Below are 16,574 nucleotides of genomic sequence, written 5' to 3'. Positions count from 1 at the left end.
TAGAGGAGTTGAGGATTTGAGTCTTTCGTCAACCTACTAGATGGAAAGACCTTCTTTGAGGAGCATAAGTTTTTTCCTGGTTTTGGATCGATTTGAACGAATGGGAGTTTGTAGGATCAAGTATCGATGGTGATCAAGAAAATACAGAGAGTAGTGTTTTATAAAAAAAAAAAAGGCTGTCCGTAGAGAAGGACTTCTAGTATTGTCCATGGAATGCCCTCAAAATTTTCAAAGTAAGCTGACTTACAGCTAAGTGATCATATCGGAACCAAGGGTGATGATATTGATCCTAAAGTCGGATATAGGTCGAGTATGTTATTTATTATTAATGTTGCTCTATTCATCTGGCTTCCTATCCAGGACAGTTCTTTTGAGTATGCAAGAGGGGAGTAGTCCAAGGAAGGTAATGCATGCTGTATCATTATAGGAAGTTCTAATTGAATGAGTGCTTGCTTGCTAGCATCCACTATGAAATTAAAGGAGTTGCCTTTCTCAAAGCTGTCCGGTGTTGCGTGATGTTCCTGCTCTCAAGGAAAGAATCCAGATTTCTGTATGCTTTAGTGACGCCACGCCGAATTTTAGTAAGCAATACTTTGTATACGATTGCATCTCGATCATCTTCTTCCTTGGTAGGAGCCTTAATAAAGGATTTTCCTCCCAAACTTTCCGAATTCGCTGCAAGCTCCTGTTCTAGTCTACTCTGATACATGGCTCCAAAGCGATCGATTGCAGAGATACTCTCGGAAAAGCGGTTGAAGGTGTTGATCAGGGCCACAATCTCTGACCGCGATAGAATGTTATCAGCGCTCCGTCTAGAAATGTTAGGAAATGTTAATTTGTAGATTCGGATCAAATAGAGCCCTCAATTATATTATCATATTATCCATTGACAAAAAGGATACAACAGCTCAAGCCTTACTTTAGAGAAGCATCATCATACGAAAAGAGAATTTTGAGGGCAGTTCCGAGTCCTTTAAATAAAAATTATACCAAATTTACCAGATTGCATTGTCAATGATATCGTTAGCCTGATTGAGGTAAGTTATTAGGCTTGAAGTAAAAAAATTGATCATAGGATTTTCCATGTTTTAACTTACCTGTTGTTTGTATTTTGCCCCACAACCTGCACTTCTCACATCCAACACAGTCCATGATCCTGGTTACGTTTCTGAAGTGGTTTCTGAACTGGTTCTTCAGCATCCTAGTCTGTCCAACGGCTCCTTTTTGCTCTTGGAAAAGTAGCTTTTCGTCAAACGTAGGAGGGCATTTCTTGACCAGACTCACAAGCTCATCTACTGATGTTCTTATATTCTTATCCAATGCTTCGTCACCTGTGCAAAATTCATAGCCAGTCAAGAAATCGGAGATCTTGGACACGGCTCGTAGAAGCACTACGTAGTCAAAATAGATGTTTTCTAAGCGCTCAGGGTGCACACCTACACGGGAAATGAAGCAGTCTAAATTGGGGCCCCATTCTCCAGTCGTTTGGTTGAACCATTCATCACAGATATGAATTGAAATAGAGGCATGTAGTCCTAATTCAATGTTAATTAGCAAACAGGAACATAAAAAATATAAGGATGAAATCAAGGCTTGCATTAGAAAAGACATAAATGAAAAGAATACAAGCCAATCTAAGCTAGATCAAGCGAAGTGGAACTTACCAGAGATCAAGCGGTAGTACACTCGCTTCTCTAGACATGACTCTTCGCCATTGCTATCCTGCGCAATCCCTTGAACCAATCCTTGTAGTTCGTTACTGTCCTTTGGAAGCCTTGAGAAAATATCATCCATCTTCTTCTTCGTTGGTTTTTCTGATTTCATAGGCGCAGGTTCCGGTGGGACTAGTATATTTTGGTCATGGCTTTGACCATTATTCTTGGGTTGTTGTTGGTTTTTAAGCTTGGCTCGCTCTGATTCACAATAATGGCACCCTGCAGTCATCTCCTGCGCGACGTCAAAGCAATTTTCCTCATAAATTGCTCTCCAGACCTTGGCCGCAGAGGGTCCGGAGTATCCAGTGAATCGCTCCGGGTTGTCCTTAAGATCTACGTACACTTCCTCATCTGCGTCAGCGTCAGGAACGCAAAAATCCTGCTCTTTTATCAGCGGTCGAGGAGGTAAAGAACCAAAAAGCTATAATAAAACAATCAATATAAAATTAGTAAGACAAAGACATCTTTTTTTTTATTTTTTTATTTTTTTATTTTTTTTTGGGACTTACTGGGTTTGCTGGAATAGAGACTTTCCCCAAATCATGATGACTGTTTTTCCATTTCTCGGGAACTTTTTCCTTATCCATCCTTTCAACAGAGCAATCTTCGTTCATGCAAAGCCCTGCATTGTCCCAGAACGGACATTCCTTGTATAAATTTACCTATTGATCATAGAAGAAAAAATTACTTGACATGGCATCAGCAAAATGTCTCGGAGCTTAAAAGATAGTCTAATAGTTGATTTGTAGACACTCAATAATCCTCCAATATATTTTTTTGTTACCTTGAAGTATCTGAAGAATGGCATGTTGACCAGCTCATGCAATTTTTTCGAAAAGTCTATATTGAGCTTCTCTACTGTTTCATAGGCGCAACATGATGAATCGCCGATCAATCCTGAAGGCTACGATTTTTTTTTTTTTTTTTTTTTTTTTTAAAAAAAAGATCAGTTTTCCATGGAAAGAGATTTCGTATATCAAGGGTTTGTAGGTAGGATATGACAATGAATTGAACAGATGATACAAGACCATACGTTGGCGCATTGTTGAGGTTGCCGGTGTGCTTGTAGAGTAGTTTGTTTGTCTTGGTGAAGGTGAAATTGTTCTACAGTGTTATTGCCGTAGAGTATGGCAGAAACCAGCAAAGCCATGAATACAATGAGTATTGACGCGCATGCACCTGGCATTCGCGACATGATGGAATGCTTTTCTAAACTAATGAGATGAAGCCCTTATTGTTATCTGAAGAGTAAATGTTTTATACAATAGGAAGGAATTGTGAGTATCGTGAAAACAGAAGCTTTTGAAAAAAAAAAAAAAAAAAAAAAAAAGAGATCCATTATCTGCAATCAAGACATGGCCGTTCTGCCCCTGGTGACTGCATGTACCTCAATGCGTGCGAGACAGATGCCACGTAGTGATAAAAAATGAGACATCCAACGGAACGGAACCTGTGCTGGCGCATACAATTCCAAGGCCGCATCACCTATTTTGTCATCTTAGTAATTATGGATATTCTGTTTGTTAATTTCAATGTTCATTTGAGGTCTGCCGATTCTCTGTCATACTCATGGTTTCGTACATTTCTAATTTAAAAGCTACAGTTTCGGCCATGTTCTCCCATATTTACGCCTCTCTGTCGTGGTGCCATCATCTCGAACCTTCCCATGGTCATCGTATTACACAGCCCCCCTGGACCTAGGATCGGATTCTCAGAGGAGCGTTCAATGTTCTCCTTTGCTATATGCTCGTCATAAATAAACCTTCTCGAAGTTGCCGACCTAATGTAAAGTGCACCATGTAAGGTGTTGCAGTCGGTCAGATCATGACACTATTCGAGCTCCAACTCCACACCAGGGCGGATGAGGTCGTAGCAGATGTATAGGTAGACAAGCGGCAAAATATTGCAACAGCTTTTCTACTCCTGAGACATCTTGAGGCTCGACTGCAGTCTCCATTGCATCTTCGTACGAATAGTAATGCTAGGACAGAGCCATAGATTATCCACCTTTGTTACACGATTACTGTTTCACTTTATCCAGTTTATTAAGCGTAGATTGCTAGATTACTATGAGAAAAAAAAACTTCTACCCTGAAGAGATGTGGAGCAAATGTAATGGAACCCCAAAAGCCCATGCTCCTCCAGTCTGTTGGTTATGCAATGTTGTCAAAGTCATCATTAGTATTAAAAGCTTACGTGAACGTTCATTATTTAAGTCACGGGAAACCGTATTGACAGCTTGGTTATTGACAAACTGCACTGAGACCAGATACTGCTTGACTATGTTGTCCAAAATTTAGAATATCTGGGTGGTATAGAACATGGGCTGTTCATACAAGTAGAAATTCAAAGTCTTGTAATAGACATCAAGATTCGGAACTTTGACAAAAACTAACATAGGTTTAAGGTATATTTATTCTCGGCAACTCGCTACATATCAATGTACATTATAGCCGCTGATCTGAGAAAAGCATCTATCATCTCAAAGAGATCAGGACATAATAGTAGCCTATGCGCTCCGGATCAGGATCAATGAGCTTATTGCGCTGAATGTACGAGGAACAAAACTCTATGATGTCCTTATTCATAAGCATTTTGGAGCATTGTTTTTATTGCTGCACATTGAGGTCGGTACATGAATTAAAGACTCTTATGGATATACAGGATGAAGAATAGATTTGTAGTATGCTGTGTGGGTTGACGATCAAACATTGCTGTCTTCCACGCCCACCTGCATGAAGGATGCATGGCCGAGAATGCTTACTGCACTAGCACCTATATCATTAATGTTATAAACCATGAAGTGTTAACAAGTAAAAAAAAAAAAAAAAAAAAAAAAAAAAAAAAGCAGATATTAATATAAACTGAACACTTACCAACAATATAAAAAATGGTGCCTAATGTTGAGCTGAAGAAGAAAAGAGGCACAGCAGCACAAGCAAGCCCTGTTTGGAGCTGACGTGGGTTGTATCTAGTTGTACCGACAATGATGCCTTCCGGGGAGACCTTGGAGATGAAGTGCATACCTCCGAGTGTAAATCCTACACTAAACATGAGCATAGAATTGCTGACACTGAAAGGCCAGGAAACAGCAAGATCAGTAATGATACCCCGTTATAGACTTTTGTGTTTTGATTCCGAGGACGGAATATGAAGAACGGTGGTTACTTACAGATTATAGGCTGTAATGCCTAGGAACACAACAGTGTAGTTGCCTTGGAAGTAAGGAAGGTTATGGTTGAGTCGAGTGATCACCGCTATCGAAACGAAGCATGGATAGTTAGTTGAAAAGATATTCAGGATCGGTCAATGAATGACAAATGCGTCAATATTAATCAATCATATAAAAAAAAAAACGTCAGGTAAAACGTACTACCGACACCATCAGGTTTTGACATGCGACTAGTATTGAAAAATTCCGAGAAAGGTCTCAGAGAGGAGAGTCGCTCCTCACGAAACTTTTTGATGTATCCAAGCCCTAAAGCTGTGAACGGTGACTGATCGGGTGGTGGCAAAGGCAATGACTCTGGGTTAAAGGTCAATCCAGAGAGTGGCACTGACGCATTTGTGGGCAAGGGAGTGTAGGCAGGAGCGGGCATTGTCTGTTCGGTAAATGAAAAGTTGATGAACAAATGAGTCCCACAAGAAGGAAGAATAAAAGAGAACGATGCCAAGCAATCAACACAATGGGATGGAAAGTAACAAAATGCCGAATGTGGATTGTGCATCTTTTCTCTTTTTTTCTTTTTTATCCGTTTTTCACTTTATCTTTCTCTCATTCTCCCTCTTTTTCTCTCTTTGTGGAGAGGCAGAGGACTGAGGACGGAGATTGGACCTGTTTGGCTGTGGGATATCCATGCCTGGATGTTTTACACCGGCTGGACCCTGGTTTTCTTTATTGTGGCGTTGTTTACGTTTTTTGTGTTATTGTGCCAATCAGGAGATCAAGCGTCCAATCAATCAGTCAGGTCAGTCTGCGCTCTGTAGAGGGGGACATCATTTTCAAGTCAAAAACTTGCATGTCACATCAGATGTAATAGAAGCAGTCAGTCGTCTCGAAAAATATTCTCCCGCGCGTTTTTTGATATTGCATGTCATTGTCATTCTTGATTCTCCATCAAGCTTGTCCTTCATCCATCTCTTTTCTTTCTTCTTCTCTGTCTTGATTGATTTTCTTCTTTTATTAATCATTCTTACGCTTGTTCCTCTTCCCTTCCTCTACCTTCTCCTTCCTCTCTCTTACACACATACTTTTTTTTTTATTTTTTTTATTTTTTCCTCCATCTCTCCTTACTTCTCTTCATATCTCCTTTCTCATCTCTCCATCCCATCTTTTGTTCCTTTCACTAGACCTTGTCACTTTTTGTTTAATTTAGATTTCTTGATCCTCTTTTTTTTTTTTTTTTTTTTTTTTTTTTCTCTTCATCTCTCTTATCCCTGGTCTCATCCATCGAAACAAGGTAACATAGTAAACAGCAACTCACCTCATTTCTCCATCACATGCTTTATTTTTAAATACCTTTTTTAACCTTTTTACCTTTTATTGTTAAAGAACATATTTCCTCACTTGATTATAAAGTCAATCACTTCATACGCGTAATTGTGCCTTCACATCATTCTCTTTTTTTTCCTCCATTCTCTCTTTTTCATATGCTATATTCCAAACCATAGTTATTCTGACTCACATCCTCGTTTCTATTTGGTCCTGTGCGCTTTTTTTTTTTTTTTTGCTTATATCCTTCTGTGCCTCTATGCTAGTGAAAACCAACGCGCGCCATCACTGACCTGTTCATCGCTGTGGCATCCCATTTTCGCAGCCTGAACCTATGAATCCACCATGAGCTTGCTTGATTCGGCCCAATCACTCCCGTCGAACAACAGCAGCAGCACCATTACTGATAGTACTAATCCCGCTCATAACGATTCCACAGACTCTACAACTTCAGCTGATCAAGACACCGCGTCGGGCTCACATCAGACCCCGATCCCATCAGTTACATCACCCAGTGTATCTGCACCAGCACCCGCCTCAGCATCCCTTTTAACTGAATCCCATGTAACTAGCAGTATATCAAGCAGCCCTGGCCTGTTGATTAATAGCTCGGCATCAACCTCCTCCACCATTGTCAGCAGTGCTGTTGATGCAGCTTTGAGTTCTATTAGACCCACCATCGCATCTCTCGAAGACTCATCTGCCAGCTTACGAACCTTTCGTGTCCTTTATGATCCCTTCTTGGACGCCAGCAAGTCCAAAAATACAACTGTGCTTTGTCGCTACCAAGATGATCTTACAGAAGAGGTATGGCGCGCTTGCCTTCAAGATGCAACAAACTCGGGTTAATATCCCCTGAATAACCGCCGATCAATTCTGATAGTATCTACAGGGCAAAAAGAAAAAAAAAAATGCAGACATCGAACTAATATATAATACCTTTTGATGAATCGGGACTATGTAGGACAAAAAGGATCCACAGGACCCACGCCGGACTGCAGCGAATTATAGCTATCTCATTTCCAAGACGAGACGAGCCTTCAAAGGCACATTGGCACCTGTTCGACTTGAGGTACAGTTGATTCGCTATAATTTATAGAAATAACTGCTGTTGTAGTTGTGGCAAAACGGATGCTTCAGTTTATTGTGGTTAATCTCTCGCTCTTTTCTCCTCGGCAATGTAAATTATCACTAGCGCGATAGTAATTCAGTAGTTCATCATGGAGTTTTGGTCTCTCATCTTTCCTTCTCAACCACTACATTGGACCTGGAAATTTTATTTGCAGGATGTGGAGATATTTTGGACATTCTTATTGAACGGCATCCTGTCACTGGTGTTGGCCTTGGGTTTGGACGCGTTGTTTTCGCGGGACCAGAGGCGGAGGCAGCTGTGAAAAAAGCTGTAGAGACACTACATGGCAAACAGATGGATAGAGGGCCGCTAAAGGTTATTTCGGATGGTAGTGGCTCAAAGTTTCGCAAGGCAAAGGCCAATGTAGCAGCCAGGATTGAAGCAGCCAAGGCTAAAGCAGCTCTCGCAGCAGAGTCTAGTCATGATCGTGACATTTACACCAACGACGATGATATGGAGATTGATGATGCATCTACACCACCTCCTAGTAATATGCTTTCACCAAGTTCTAGCCTTCCTTCCGCTTCTAGCTCTACAGGATCCCTACCTGTATCCTCTTCTACTACTAGTAATGCTCCAACTCCAACCACCACCATAGCCCTTCCACTCACACCCTCCACTACCCCATCGTCCAAAGCAAATCAACAGCAGGCATCAGGTACGACGCCGAAACGTGTTCCAATACCTCTTCCACCAAATCCCCGAACACGCGTTATTCCTTTGCCACCCAAGCCTGTCCCTAAAGAGGATGGTGAAATTGAGGATGGCTCTAACAGGACAAAGACCACTCTTTCTAACAGCACTAACAGTACGCCAAGAGTACCATTACCCACACCTCGACGGGACTGGGAAAAAACGTTGGATCTAGGACACTCATTATCTTTGGAAAATTATAGGGTCCCGCCAAAATCCCGGGAGATGGACCCATATCGTGCATCTCCAGTTCCACCGCTTCTAATGTCTCCAGGAGCTATCGGTCGACCAGAGCGGATGAAGCAAGGAGGTATTGTCCCAGGGTTTCATCCCAGAGAAGACTTTTACGATCGCCGAGGAAGCTATTTTGACGATATGCAGTTCCCGCCAGATCGATATGAGCGCTACCCAGGTCGCAGACGCCCGAGTCGTAGTCGGAGCCGGAGCTGGTCGAGAAGCAGGAGTAGAGAGCGCAGCTCTAGTCCTGCTTGGGGATTGGAGGCAAAACTACATGGCTTGGGCATGAGGCGTGGTCGAGGAATTCATGCAGAAAAGCGTGTGCCTGCAGCTGAAAATGACTACTCTGGGTGGCAAAAGGATTTAGCATGTCTAATCATCAGTCGCGACTGTCTCCCTTTTCATCGTATCACGGTGGAAAATATGAAGCAAGAGTTCGATAAGTTTGGCCCCGAGAGAGTAAGTAGGAGGCAAAAGATTATCTACATTGAATTTGAGAAAAATTGAGGATGCCAATATTTTAACTTTGTTCCTATTTAATTTTACTATTAACAGATCGAGCGACATGGAGAGAACTGGTACATTCGTTTTGTTTCGCTTGAACAGGCTAGAAAATGCCACGTTGTTCTCAATGAAAAACCTCTCTTAGGACAACGTATCACTATCACACTTCATGTGCCTGGCGATGACAACTTGCCACCAGAGCTTCTTCCTCGCAAGGTAAATGCCAGGGAACCAGGTCATCGTCGTCTCTCTGACACAGGACGCAAACCTAATCTTGGCGGCGGTGTCTCTCGCGTGAAGGCTCCCACCAAGGAAGAGTCGCTGGTACGATGGGCATCCGATATGATTATGAAGGAACTTTTTCAGGTGTTTTTAAAAGATCTGGGTAGTCGTGTCATTGGGCCTACTATTTATGATTTCCTTAACCCAGCAATTCGCAAAGCGAAGGAACTTGAACGCGCTCATACTCAGGAACAGGATAAGGATTTAGATAGTTTTAAAGGTCCAGAAGGGTCGCAGTTGCAGCAGGATGCATCTGTAGGAATGGATGAGCCTGCAAGCGGAAAGCATATATCCTTAAAACCCTCAGAGCAAGGATCATCACGTTTATCTTTGGATGCCCCTCGCCATGATCCAAAGTTATCCATCAAGGACGCTCACCAACTCGCCCATCCAGAAGTGCTTCCTAAACTGCCAAGCTTCAAAAAGAGAACACAAACAGATCCCAACGCTGGGCATAAGCCTCGAATGGAGACAGATGCTAAACGCTCCAAGAAAAAGAAGCGATCTAAAGACATTACAGGAAGACGATCACGATCTCAAAACCGATCCCATTCTCGCTCCCGTTCATCTCGCTCTCGTTCTCGTTCTGGATCTCGAATTCGTTACCGATCACGGTCTCGCTCCATATCACGATCTCCTACGCCATTGAGATCGCGCCGTAACTACAAAACACATGGTCGCTCTAGGTCTAGTTCTCGATCAAATTCCAGGAGTCGCTCTCGTGGCCGTCCTTCAACTAGATATGTAGATTCAGAATCTGAGACAGAGAGACATAAGTCTGGAAACAAGAAATTTGAACGATCGCGTCATTACTCTAGCGGGGCCCGTAGCGCATCCAGCCAGGACGAAGACCGAGGACCTATGAACAGTAGGCGACTGCAAAAGAAGGGTGGCAAAAGCTCCAGGCATCTTTCCAAGAAGGGTAACCAAATGGGCAACAAAAAGCAACCAAGTCTTCGGGATTATCTCAGTAGCAGCGATGATGGTAGGCGTGCGGATGATTTTTTGACAGAGTTTCATCAGCGTCAACCACAGGGCGAAAGCAGTGATGACTACATGGACGAAGATGTGAAATTTATAGTGGATGATGAGGAGGAGCTGGAGAGGATGGATGACGACGATGAAATTGAAGGTAATGGAACAGAGAATGACGAAGTTATTGCCCTGAAAGGTAGTAGAGGCGGAGGGCTGGAAGACGACGAACGGCCCAGCAAAGCCTCGCACAAGCGTAAACGAGCACATGACAGAACGTCCAGTCATGAAACAGAGACAAAGAAAAAAGCAGACTCTCTTGCTTTACCAGACATTGACTCTGGCTCAGATTATGAAGCAGGAGCTGGTAGGAACCGCAAGGTCAAGAAAACTAAGAAGCAAAGTGGTGCTGCTTCGGCCAAAAAGTCTCTGGTAGACAAAGCAAAGAAGCAACAGAGACTGGAAGAGAGCCGATCAGATGTGGAGTTGCAAGATGTGGTCATGGAGGCAGTCGCATCACCCGCAACATCAGGACGTCAGGACATGGTATTACGTCGAGATGACACGCCTGAATATTCAGACTCATACTCTGTCACTGGCTCCGAATCAGAATCAGACACCGATTCGGACTCTTCTTATTTTGATCTTTACGAGCCATATGAGTCTGGCAAGACTAGCAATGGCTTGGTCATGGGTTACAAGGATGCATTGCCACTAGACTTTAGTAATGGCGATGAGGAGGATTTTATGTTTATGAAGGCGGCACTAGAGATAGAGCGTAAGAGAGCTGAAGAAGAAGAGTCAGGTCGCCATGGACATGGAGGGCAGGACCCTAAAGATCGAACTCACCAGCTAAGAGAGCTTGAAGAAGTCCTGGCTGCTCAGGAAAACTCTGTACGGGATTCGGAGCCATCAGCCCATCGAACAGGATCAGCGCGTACAGAAGGCTTTTACAAGATTTCAGAGATGGCCAAAGCGATTTACTTACCACACCGCAATACTGCACAGGTGAACACGGCGTCAGCTAGAATATCATCTCGTATGAACCGAGTCAACAACCGTCGCATGTTAGTAGGCATGGCGACGGATTCTGATATTATGAAGTTCAATCAACTAAAAGTGCGCAAGAAGCAACTTCGATTTGCAAAATCACCGATTCATGATTGGGGGCTGTTTGCGATGGAGAAGGTGGACGCAAACGACATGGTCATTGAATATATTGGTGAAGTAATTCGTCAAAAGGTTGCAGATCACCGGGAGAAGCGATATGAACGAATGGGTATTGGATCGAGTTATTTGTTTCGTGTTGATGATGACACTGTAATTGATGCGACTAAGATGGGTAACATTGCCCGTTTCATAAACCATTGCTGCACAGTAAGCTTTTTTTTTTTTTTTTTTTTTTTTTTTTTAATAGCCTTTTTTAATTTATTTATTTATTTATTTTTTTTTTTTTTAGTCTTCTGGTGACATGTACTAATTTCTTTTTTTATTTTTATTTTTTTTTTATAGCCTAACTGTAACGCCAAGATTATTACTGTGGATGGACAGAAAAAGATTGTGATTTATGCCAAGCGTGATATCGAGGAAGGCGAGGAAATCACTTACGATTATAAATTCCCAATCGAAGCTGACAAGATTCCGTGCTTGTGTGGTTCGCGTGGATGCAGGGGCACTTTGAATTAGAGAAAATCAGCTCTAATCCTTCCCTCAAAAAAAAAAAAAAAAAAAAAAAGTTTGCCCGTAGGGAGTAATGAACAAATGTATCGATTTAATGTCCAGCCATATTAATAATAAAAATAGCTTCATGTCATTGTTGTACAGGGATTTATTCTAATGCCTCATTAAGTTGAGAAACCAAAGATTCTAAGGTTTCCAATCATGGTTGAGTTTCCATTCCTCATCTCTTGTTCATCACCAGCATAAGCAAGGAGGTATTTACTTGGATGCCAGGCTACTGTATTCATGGCTGCAAAACAAGTGACAGTATGTACAGATTCACCCGTCTCTACATGTGACTGGAACAAGTATAATAAAAAATTGATATCAATTTTATAGAGCTTGGTATTCGTACAGTCAAAAAAAACATTTATAAATGACTTACAATATCAATCGCAAAATCTTCAGAGGCAGATGCGATGAACTCGCCATCAAAGCTAAAACTTATTGTACGGATAGGCCAGCTACAGGTTATAAAAAAAAAAAATTAATATAGTATATTGCTATAATAATCCATCATTCCAGTGGATTTATATTATTTTACTTACTGTAACTGCCCAAATGTTCGTACGCAAATGTAATCTTCAAGGTCCCAAAGGTTGACCAAAGCATCTGCGCTCCCTGTGGCGAGATATCGACCACGGGGATCAAATTCTAGACAATAGCAGTTAGCGGTATGAGCCTCTAATGCATAGACCTCTTCCATGGCTGGGTAACTGAAGACTTTGATAGATCCTTGCCCAGTGGTTAATAAGAATAGATCGCCTGCAGGGTTCCAACTGATCTCGTTGACTTCGACTCTGAAGGGGACTTCCTTCTGAACTTTGAACGTGCGTGTATCAATAAAAGAGATGAGGTCCTCTTTGTTTCCTACTGCAATGCTTTGACCGTCCGGTGACCAGCTAATGTTGATATTTTGACCGGTTGTATCGATTTTATGAATGCTTTTTGCAGCTAATTAAGAAAAAAAAAGTGTATAAATAAAGTTGATGAATAAACATATTAGAAAGAGTAGACGAAAGATTGGTGCTCTCGAGTATTGTTGTTATATTGCTTTTGAATTGGACGAAATAAAGAAAAAGTAAAAATAAATAAGTAATGATAATAATAATGAAAAGTTTCCCTCGTCTTCATTTTTCCTTACATCTTGCGTCCCAGATGCGGACAGTTTTATCACAGCTGGCAGTAGCGAGATGATCCGGATGTGTGGGATCCCACCGCAATTGATCTACACTGTCAGTATGTCCACGTAGTTCTTGTGAGCTCCTAGGATCAGCCTAAGCCATATAAAAAAAAAAAAAAAAAAAAAAAAATAACCCATGCAACTAAGATGAGTCGTCGCTTCATATATATATAGGCCCTTGCTATTCTTCAGCCAACAAATAAGCAAACAAACAATTAAAAAAATCCTTACAGTCCTCTCCGGTGCCCAGACACGCGCAGTTTTATCAACAGATCCAGACGCCAATTTCCTGCCATCACAGTTCCATCCTACTGTATGAACATTAGCCTTATGGGCCCGATATTCGCGTGATTTTTTCTGAGGAAAGCTTGCAATTGTCTATCAAACAAGAAAAAAAAAAAAAAAAAAAAAAAAAATCACAATTGTAAGTCCAAAGTCACTAATCGTTTAGGAATACATCCATGTATAAGATGTAGAAATGGTGAAATGTCAATCCTGATGTATCTTCTTTAAAGTCTTTTTCTCCTGGTTGACTGACCTGCTTCACTTGTTGTGTCTGTTGGTATGGCATGTCTGGAATGTGTTGTGAGTTGTGAGTGAAAAAATTAAAAAAAAAAAAATGGCAGTTCTATTATTTAGGATATTTGATTAGTGGCTGTACCCAAAGTCACGTGGTAACCCCTGCTTTGGTACCGCCATGAAGAGATCGAAACGTACATATTATAACAAGAGTTTGTCTCCTTACGCCTCTTCCAGCTCATTGGGGCCTGGATATAAAAGATATAGCCAGTTTCTCTTGTGGTATACTACTCCAGTTCTCAACAGGAGCAGCTGTGAGGCTCGGGGGAGGACTCTTGGCTGTATCACAGCAGTGCAGATATGATTATGCTCAATCTTAACTCAATTAAGCTATTAGTTAAGAATATTACTGTTGAGCTGCCAGTAAAAAATACATTTCACGTAATGCTGGTTATGAATATGTACAAGCATTGTTTTTTATTCTTGAGTAACCTGGTCTCAGTTCACATGTCTTATAGCAAACATGATTGTCCATTTGCGAAGTAGGATTCCTTGATATGGGATAGGACGAATATATGGACAATCCCCTTCTATGAGAGATTATCTATCCATCGCTATCATCATATTCTTCACAAAATCGCATTCGCGTGCATTCAAACACGCCGATGCCTTGGAGGGAGTCACAAGAAAGGAAGTGTCCGCGCACTAACGTTGACAAGTAAATTGGCCTTGTCTTGCACAATATCTACCGAAATGGTCGTGCCTCACCAATATCAAAAAAAAAAAAAAAAAAAAAAAAAAAAACAATTTTGAATGGATATCATATTTGAATGAAATTGGACTAACTTTCCTAAAAGAATAAAAAAAAATAATAATAATAAAAAAAAAATAATAGTAATAAAAAAACAAATGAAGTTTATCACTCTTGTCGCTGCTCTCCCCGTCTCTGCTGCTGCTATCCTCGTCCATGCCAAGGATACTATCGCTCTTCAGGAGGAGCAGATCCAACCTCAGAACCCCGTTGGCGAGCCTGCTCCTACGTATTTTATTAATTTTACATGTCTCTTTTGCCACATATGCATCATGAACTGGTAAATCTGATATCACACGTGTCTTTTTTTTTATTTTTATGATTAATGTTAATGGAGAAAAAAAAAAAAAAAAAAAAAAAAAAAAAAAGGCCTTGGAAAGCAATCGTTTTCTAAGCAAAAAAGCAACACCGAGCAACATTAACTTTAAAGAAAAAAAAAATAAGGTCCGCAAGCTAAGAATATATGCGCCACGTTCCAAAAGGAACAAGTAAAGATAAAGGTCATTATGCCATAAAACCGTAAACCATCTAGACTCATCCGCTGGCTGGTGACGAGTCTACTCTTTCATTCATTTATTCATTTTCTTTGTTTTTAAAAAAGCCCTGACAGTTTCCCTTTATTATTTTCCTTTTAAAGAAAAAGAAGAAAAAATCATGCAAGAGATGAAGAAATGAGGAAAAGGAGAATGGGGAGATATATGGTAGGGACTGTCTGAACAGAAACAAAGCCCTTTCCTCCTTATCCCCAAGAAGAGAGAAGAAGACTAAAATAAAATAAAAAATTAGAGTGAAACATTTTAGAACTTGGCAAAGTTCTTGGCACCCTTGACAATCTTCTTCTGAACCTTGAGGACGTTGAAGCGGACAGTCTTGGACAAGGGACGGCACTGACCAACAGTGACAGAGTCACCCTGCTGGACACCAATGAAGCAGGGGGAGATGTGGGCAGCCAAGTTCTAGATTAACCCCATAGTGTTGTTAAAAAAAAAATAAAAAAATAAAAAGAATGTCCAGCGGACTAAATTAGTTTGTTTCTCCTATAGAATTGTTGCATTCCAGTCCTTTTTTGCTTTTTTTTTTTTTTTTTTTTTTTTTTTTTACCTTGTGACGCTTCTCGTAACGGTTGTACTTGGAGATAAAGTGGAGGTACTCACGACGGATGATGATGGTGCGCTTCATCTTGGTTGAGATGATCTCACCAGTAAGAATACGACCACGGATCGAGACATCACCAGTGAAAGGGCACTTCTTATCGATGTAGTGGCCCTCAATAGCCTCCTTAGGGGTCTTGAAGCCAAGACCGACATCCTTGTACCAGCGGCTGCTCTTGCCAGCCTTCTTGCCAATTACCTTGGCATTTTGGAAGATACCCTGCTGCTTCTGGAAAGCCTTTTCGATCTGTTAAGTTTTTTTTTTTTTTTTTTTTTTTTTTTTTTTTAAATAAAAAACGACCGTTGAAATATAACAATGGTTAGCTTTTTTTTTTTTTTTTTTTTTTTTTTTTTTTTTTCCTTTTCCCCCTCTGAGAATTATCATAGAATGTGAAAAGGATCCTGTAATCATAGTAATCAATGTTCCAGCCTATGTCAAAAAGCCAATTGGTATTAATAAAGATGAAGAGTGTTCCTGTCCCAAAGTCTTCAGAGACTAAGATCTATTATAATATCAAATTATTTGTAATATCCTCTCTTTGCTTTTGCTTTTTCTTTTTTTTTGTGATGGTGTATCTTGCGAAATATTTTTTCCTAGCGTTCCAAACGTTCTCAACAAACACCTCAATAGTCGTGTTTCCGTTTTATTTGTCGCTAACGTTGTTGTTGTTGTTGTTGTTGTTGATACTATTCCTTAGAAATATATATAAGCCTTTGATCGATCACTTTTTAACAAGTTGATAACCATAGTAATAAAAAAAAACTCCTTAGTATAAGAGCCACCATGATCCTGAGTTGAAGGATCAAAAACAAAAGACATCCATAGAAATGTAGGATCATAGTTTCTGCATGAGATTTAAAAATGTAATCCCGTTTCCCGAAATGCAGTTGAATGGGGTTTGCTTGGTGGATCCAAGATTGGATGGTTTTTTTTTTTCTCTTTTTTTTTTTTCTTTTCAAAATTGATTCCCTGATGTGAAATATAAAAAAAGGCTTGCTCCTGATCATCATGACAGCTCCTTTTTTTTTTTTAGTTCTTTCAAGCATAGGCATAAAAGTGCACGGGATCATACACCCCCCCCAGACAGACGCACCTGCTCAGACATGATGGGAAATTGGTTAAAAAGGATTTTCAACACAGTGCAGTCTAGACTTGTTATTATG

At 40.8% G+C, this 16,574-nt stretch overlaps 6 protein-coding genes across 6 annotated transcripts; 2 read left to right on the top strand and 4 right to left on the bottom strand.

Moving 5' to 3' along the window:
- Window positions 1–279: 279 nt before the first annotated feature.
- BCR41DRAFT_357092 (endoplasmic reticulum Oxidoreductin 1-domain-containing protein) lies at window positions 280–3,009 on the bottom strand. Its single transcript, XM_022024802.1, has 7 exons — window positions 2,749–3,009; window positions 2,500–2,619; window positions 2,225–2,377; window positions 1,665–2,136; window positions 1,098–1,535; window positions 920–971; window positions 280–812 (listed from the first exon to the last, which is right to left on the bottom strand). The coding sequence occupies exons 1-7, from the start codon at window positions 2,908–2,910 to the stop codon at window positions 467–469; spliced, it is 1,743 nt and encodes a 580-aa protein (XP_021879681.1). The 5' UTR covers window positions 2,911–3,009; the 3' UTR covers window positions 280–466.
- Window positions 3,010–4,419: 1,410 nt separating this feature from the next.
- On the bottom strand, window positions 4,420–5,314 carry BCR41DRAFT_398033 (PRA1 family protein-domain-containing protein; the record flags this gene model as incomplete). Its single annotated transcript, XM_022028930.1, has 4 exons — window positions 4,420–4,490; window positions 4,592–4,788; window positions 4,888–4,972; window positions 5,089–5,314. 4 exons carry the CDS (start codon window positions 5,312–5,314, stop codon window positions 4,420–4,422), a joined length of 579 nt encoding a protein of 192 aa, XP_021879680.1.
- A 794-nt stretch (window positions 5,315–6,108) lies between these two features.
- Window positions 6,109–10,376, top strand: BCR41DRAFT_112286 (hypothetical protein). The gene is made up of 6 exons (XM_022019393.1): window positions 6,109–6,175; window positions 6,474–7,014; window positions 7,172–7,279; window positions 7,403–8,728; window positions 8,825–10,123; window positions 10,212–10,376. The coding sequence occupies exons 2-6, from the start codon at window positions 6,553–6,555 to the stop codon at window positions 10,221–10,223; spliced, it is 3,207 nt and encodes a 1,068-aa protein (XP_021879679.1). The 5' UTR covers window positions 6,109–6,175; window positions 6,474–6,552; the 3' UTR covers window positions 10,224–10,376.
- Window positions 10,377–11,125: 749 nt separating this feature from the next.
- On the top strand, window positions 11,126–11,713 carry BCR41DRAFT_308252 (SET domain-containing protein; the record flags this gene model as incomplete). Its single annotated transcript, XM_022020902.1, has 2 exons — window positions 11,126–11,404; window positions 11,540–11,713. The coding sequence occupies 2 exons, from the start codon at window positions 11,126–11,128 to the stop codon at window positions 11,711–11,713; spliced, it is 453 nt and encodes a 150-aa protein (XP_021879678.1).
- Window positions 11,714–11,762: 49 nt separating this feature from the next.
- On the bottom strand, window positions 11,763–13,516 carry BCR41DRAFT_381458 (WD40-repeat-containing domain protein). Its single transcript, XM_022027309.1, has 6 exons — window positions 13,468–13,516; window positions 13,161–13,307; window positions 12,891–13,023; window positions 12,295–12,700; window positions 12,132–12,210; window positions 11,763–12,045 (listed from the first exon to the last, which is right to left on the bottom strand). Exons 1-6 carry the CDS (start codon window positions 13,498–13,500, stop codon window positions 11,872–11,874), a joined length of 972 nt encoding a protein of 323 aa, XP_021879677.1. The 5' UTR covers window positions 13,501–13,516; the 3' UTR covers window positions 11,763–11,871.
- Window positions 13,517–14,859: 1,343 nt separating this feature from the next.
- Window positions 14,860–16,536, bottom strand: BCR41DRAFT_357086 (40S ribosomal protein S11). Its single transcript, XM_022024801.1, has 3 exons — window positions 16,505–16,536; window positions 15,361–15,657; window positions 14,860–15,215 (listed from the first exon to the last, which is right to left on the bottom strand). Exons 1-3 carry the CDS (start codon window positions 16,514–16,516, stop codon window positions 15,057–15,059), a joined length of 468 nt encoding a protein of 155 aa, XP_021879676.1. The 5' UTR covers window positions 16,517–16,536; the 3' UTR covers window positions 14,860–15,056.
- Window positions 16,537–16,574: the final 38 nt, after the last annotated feature.

This window comes from Lobosporangium transversale (assembly GCF_002105155.1).
Source record: "Lobosporangium transversale strain NRRL 3116 chromosome Unknown BCR41scaffold_28, whole genome shotgun sequence".
Classification (NCBI taxonomy): Eukaryota; Fungi; Mortierellomycota; class Mortierellomycetes; order Mortierellales; family Mortierellaceae; genus Lobosporangium; species Lobosporangium transversale.
The sequence above is the reverse complement of the archived record's forward strand: the minus strand, read 5'-3'. Positions and strand labels throughout refer to the sequence as shown.

Coding starts and splice junctions, on each gene's coding strand:
- BCR41DRAFT_357092 (XM_022024802.1), bottom strand. CDS start 2,910: ATGTCGCGAATGCCAGGTGCATGCGCGTCAATACTCATTGTATTCATG. Junction 2,378..2,499: donor CATTCTTCAGATACTTCAAG/GTAACAAAAAAA, acceptor TATGATCAATAG/GTAAATTTATACAAGGAATG. Junction 1,536..1,664: donor GTACTACCGCTTGATCTCTG/GTAAGTTCCACT, acceptor ACATTGAATTAG/GACTACATGCCTCTATTTCA.
- BCR41DRAFT_112286 (XM_022019393.1), top strand. CDS start 6,553: ATGAGCTTGCTTGATTCGGCCCAATCACTCCCGTCGAACAACAGCAGC. Junction 7,015..7,171: donor AAGATGATCTTACAGAAGAG/GTATGGCGCGCT, acceptor GGGACTATGTAG/GACAAAAAGGATCCACAGGA. Junction 7,280..7,402: donor TGGCACCTGTTCGACTTGAG/GTACAGTTGATT, acceptor AATTATCACTAG/CGCGATAGTAATTCAGTAGT.
- BCR41DRAFT_381458 (XM_022027309.1), bottom strand. CDS start 13,500: ATGCCATACCAACAGACACAACAAGTGAAGCAG. Junction 12,701..12,890: donor CCGCATCTGGGACGCAAGAT/GTAAGGAAAAAT, acceptor TTTCTTAATTAG/CTGCAAAAAGCATTCATAAA. Junction 12,046..12,131: donor AAGATTTTGCGATTGATATT/GTAAGTCATTTA, acceptor TACTTGTTCCAG/TCACATGTAGAGACGGGTGA.
- BCR41DRAFT_357086 (XM_022024801.1), bottom strand. Junction 15,216..15,360: donor GTTACGAGAAGCGTCACAAG/GTAAAAAAAAAA, acceptor GGGTTAATCTAG/AACTTGGCTGCCCACATCTC.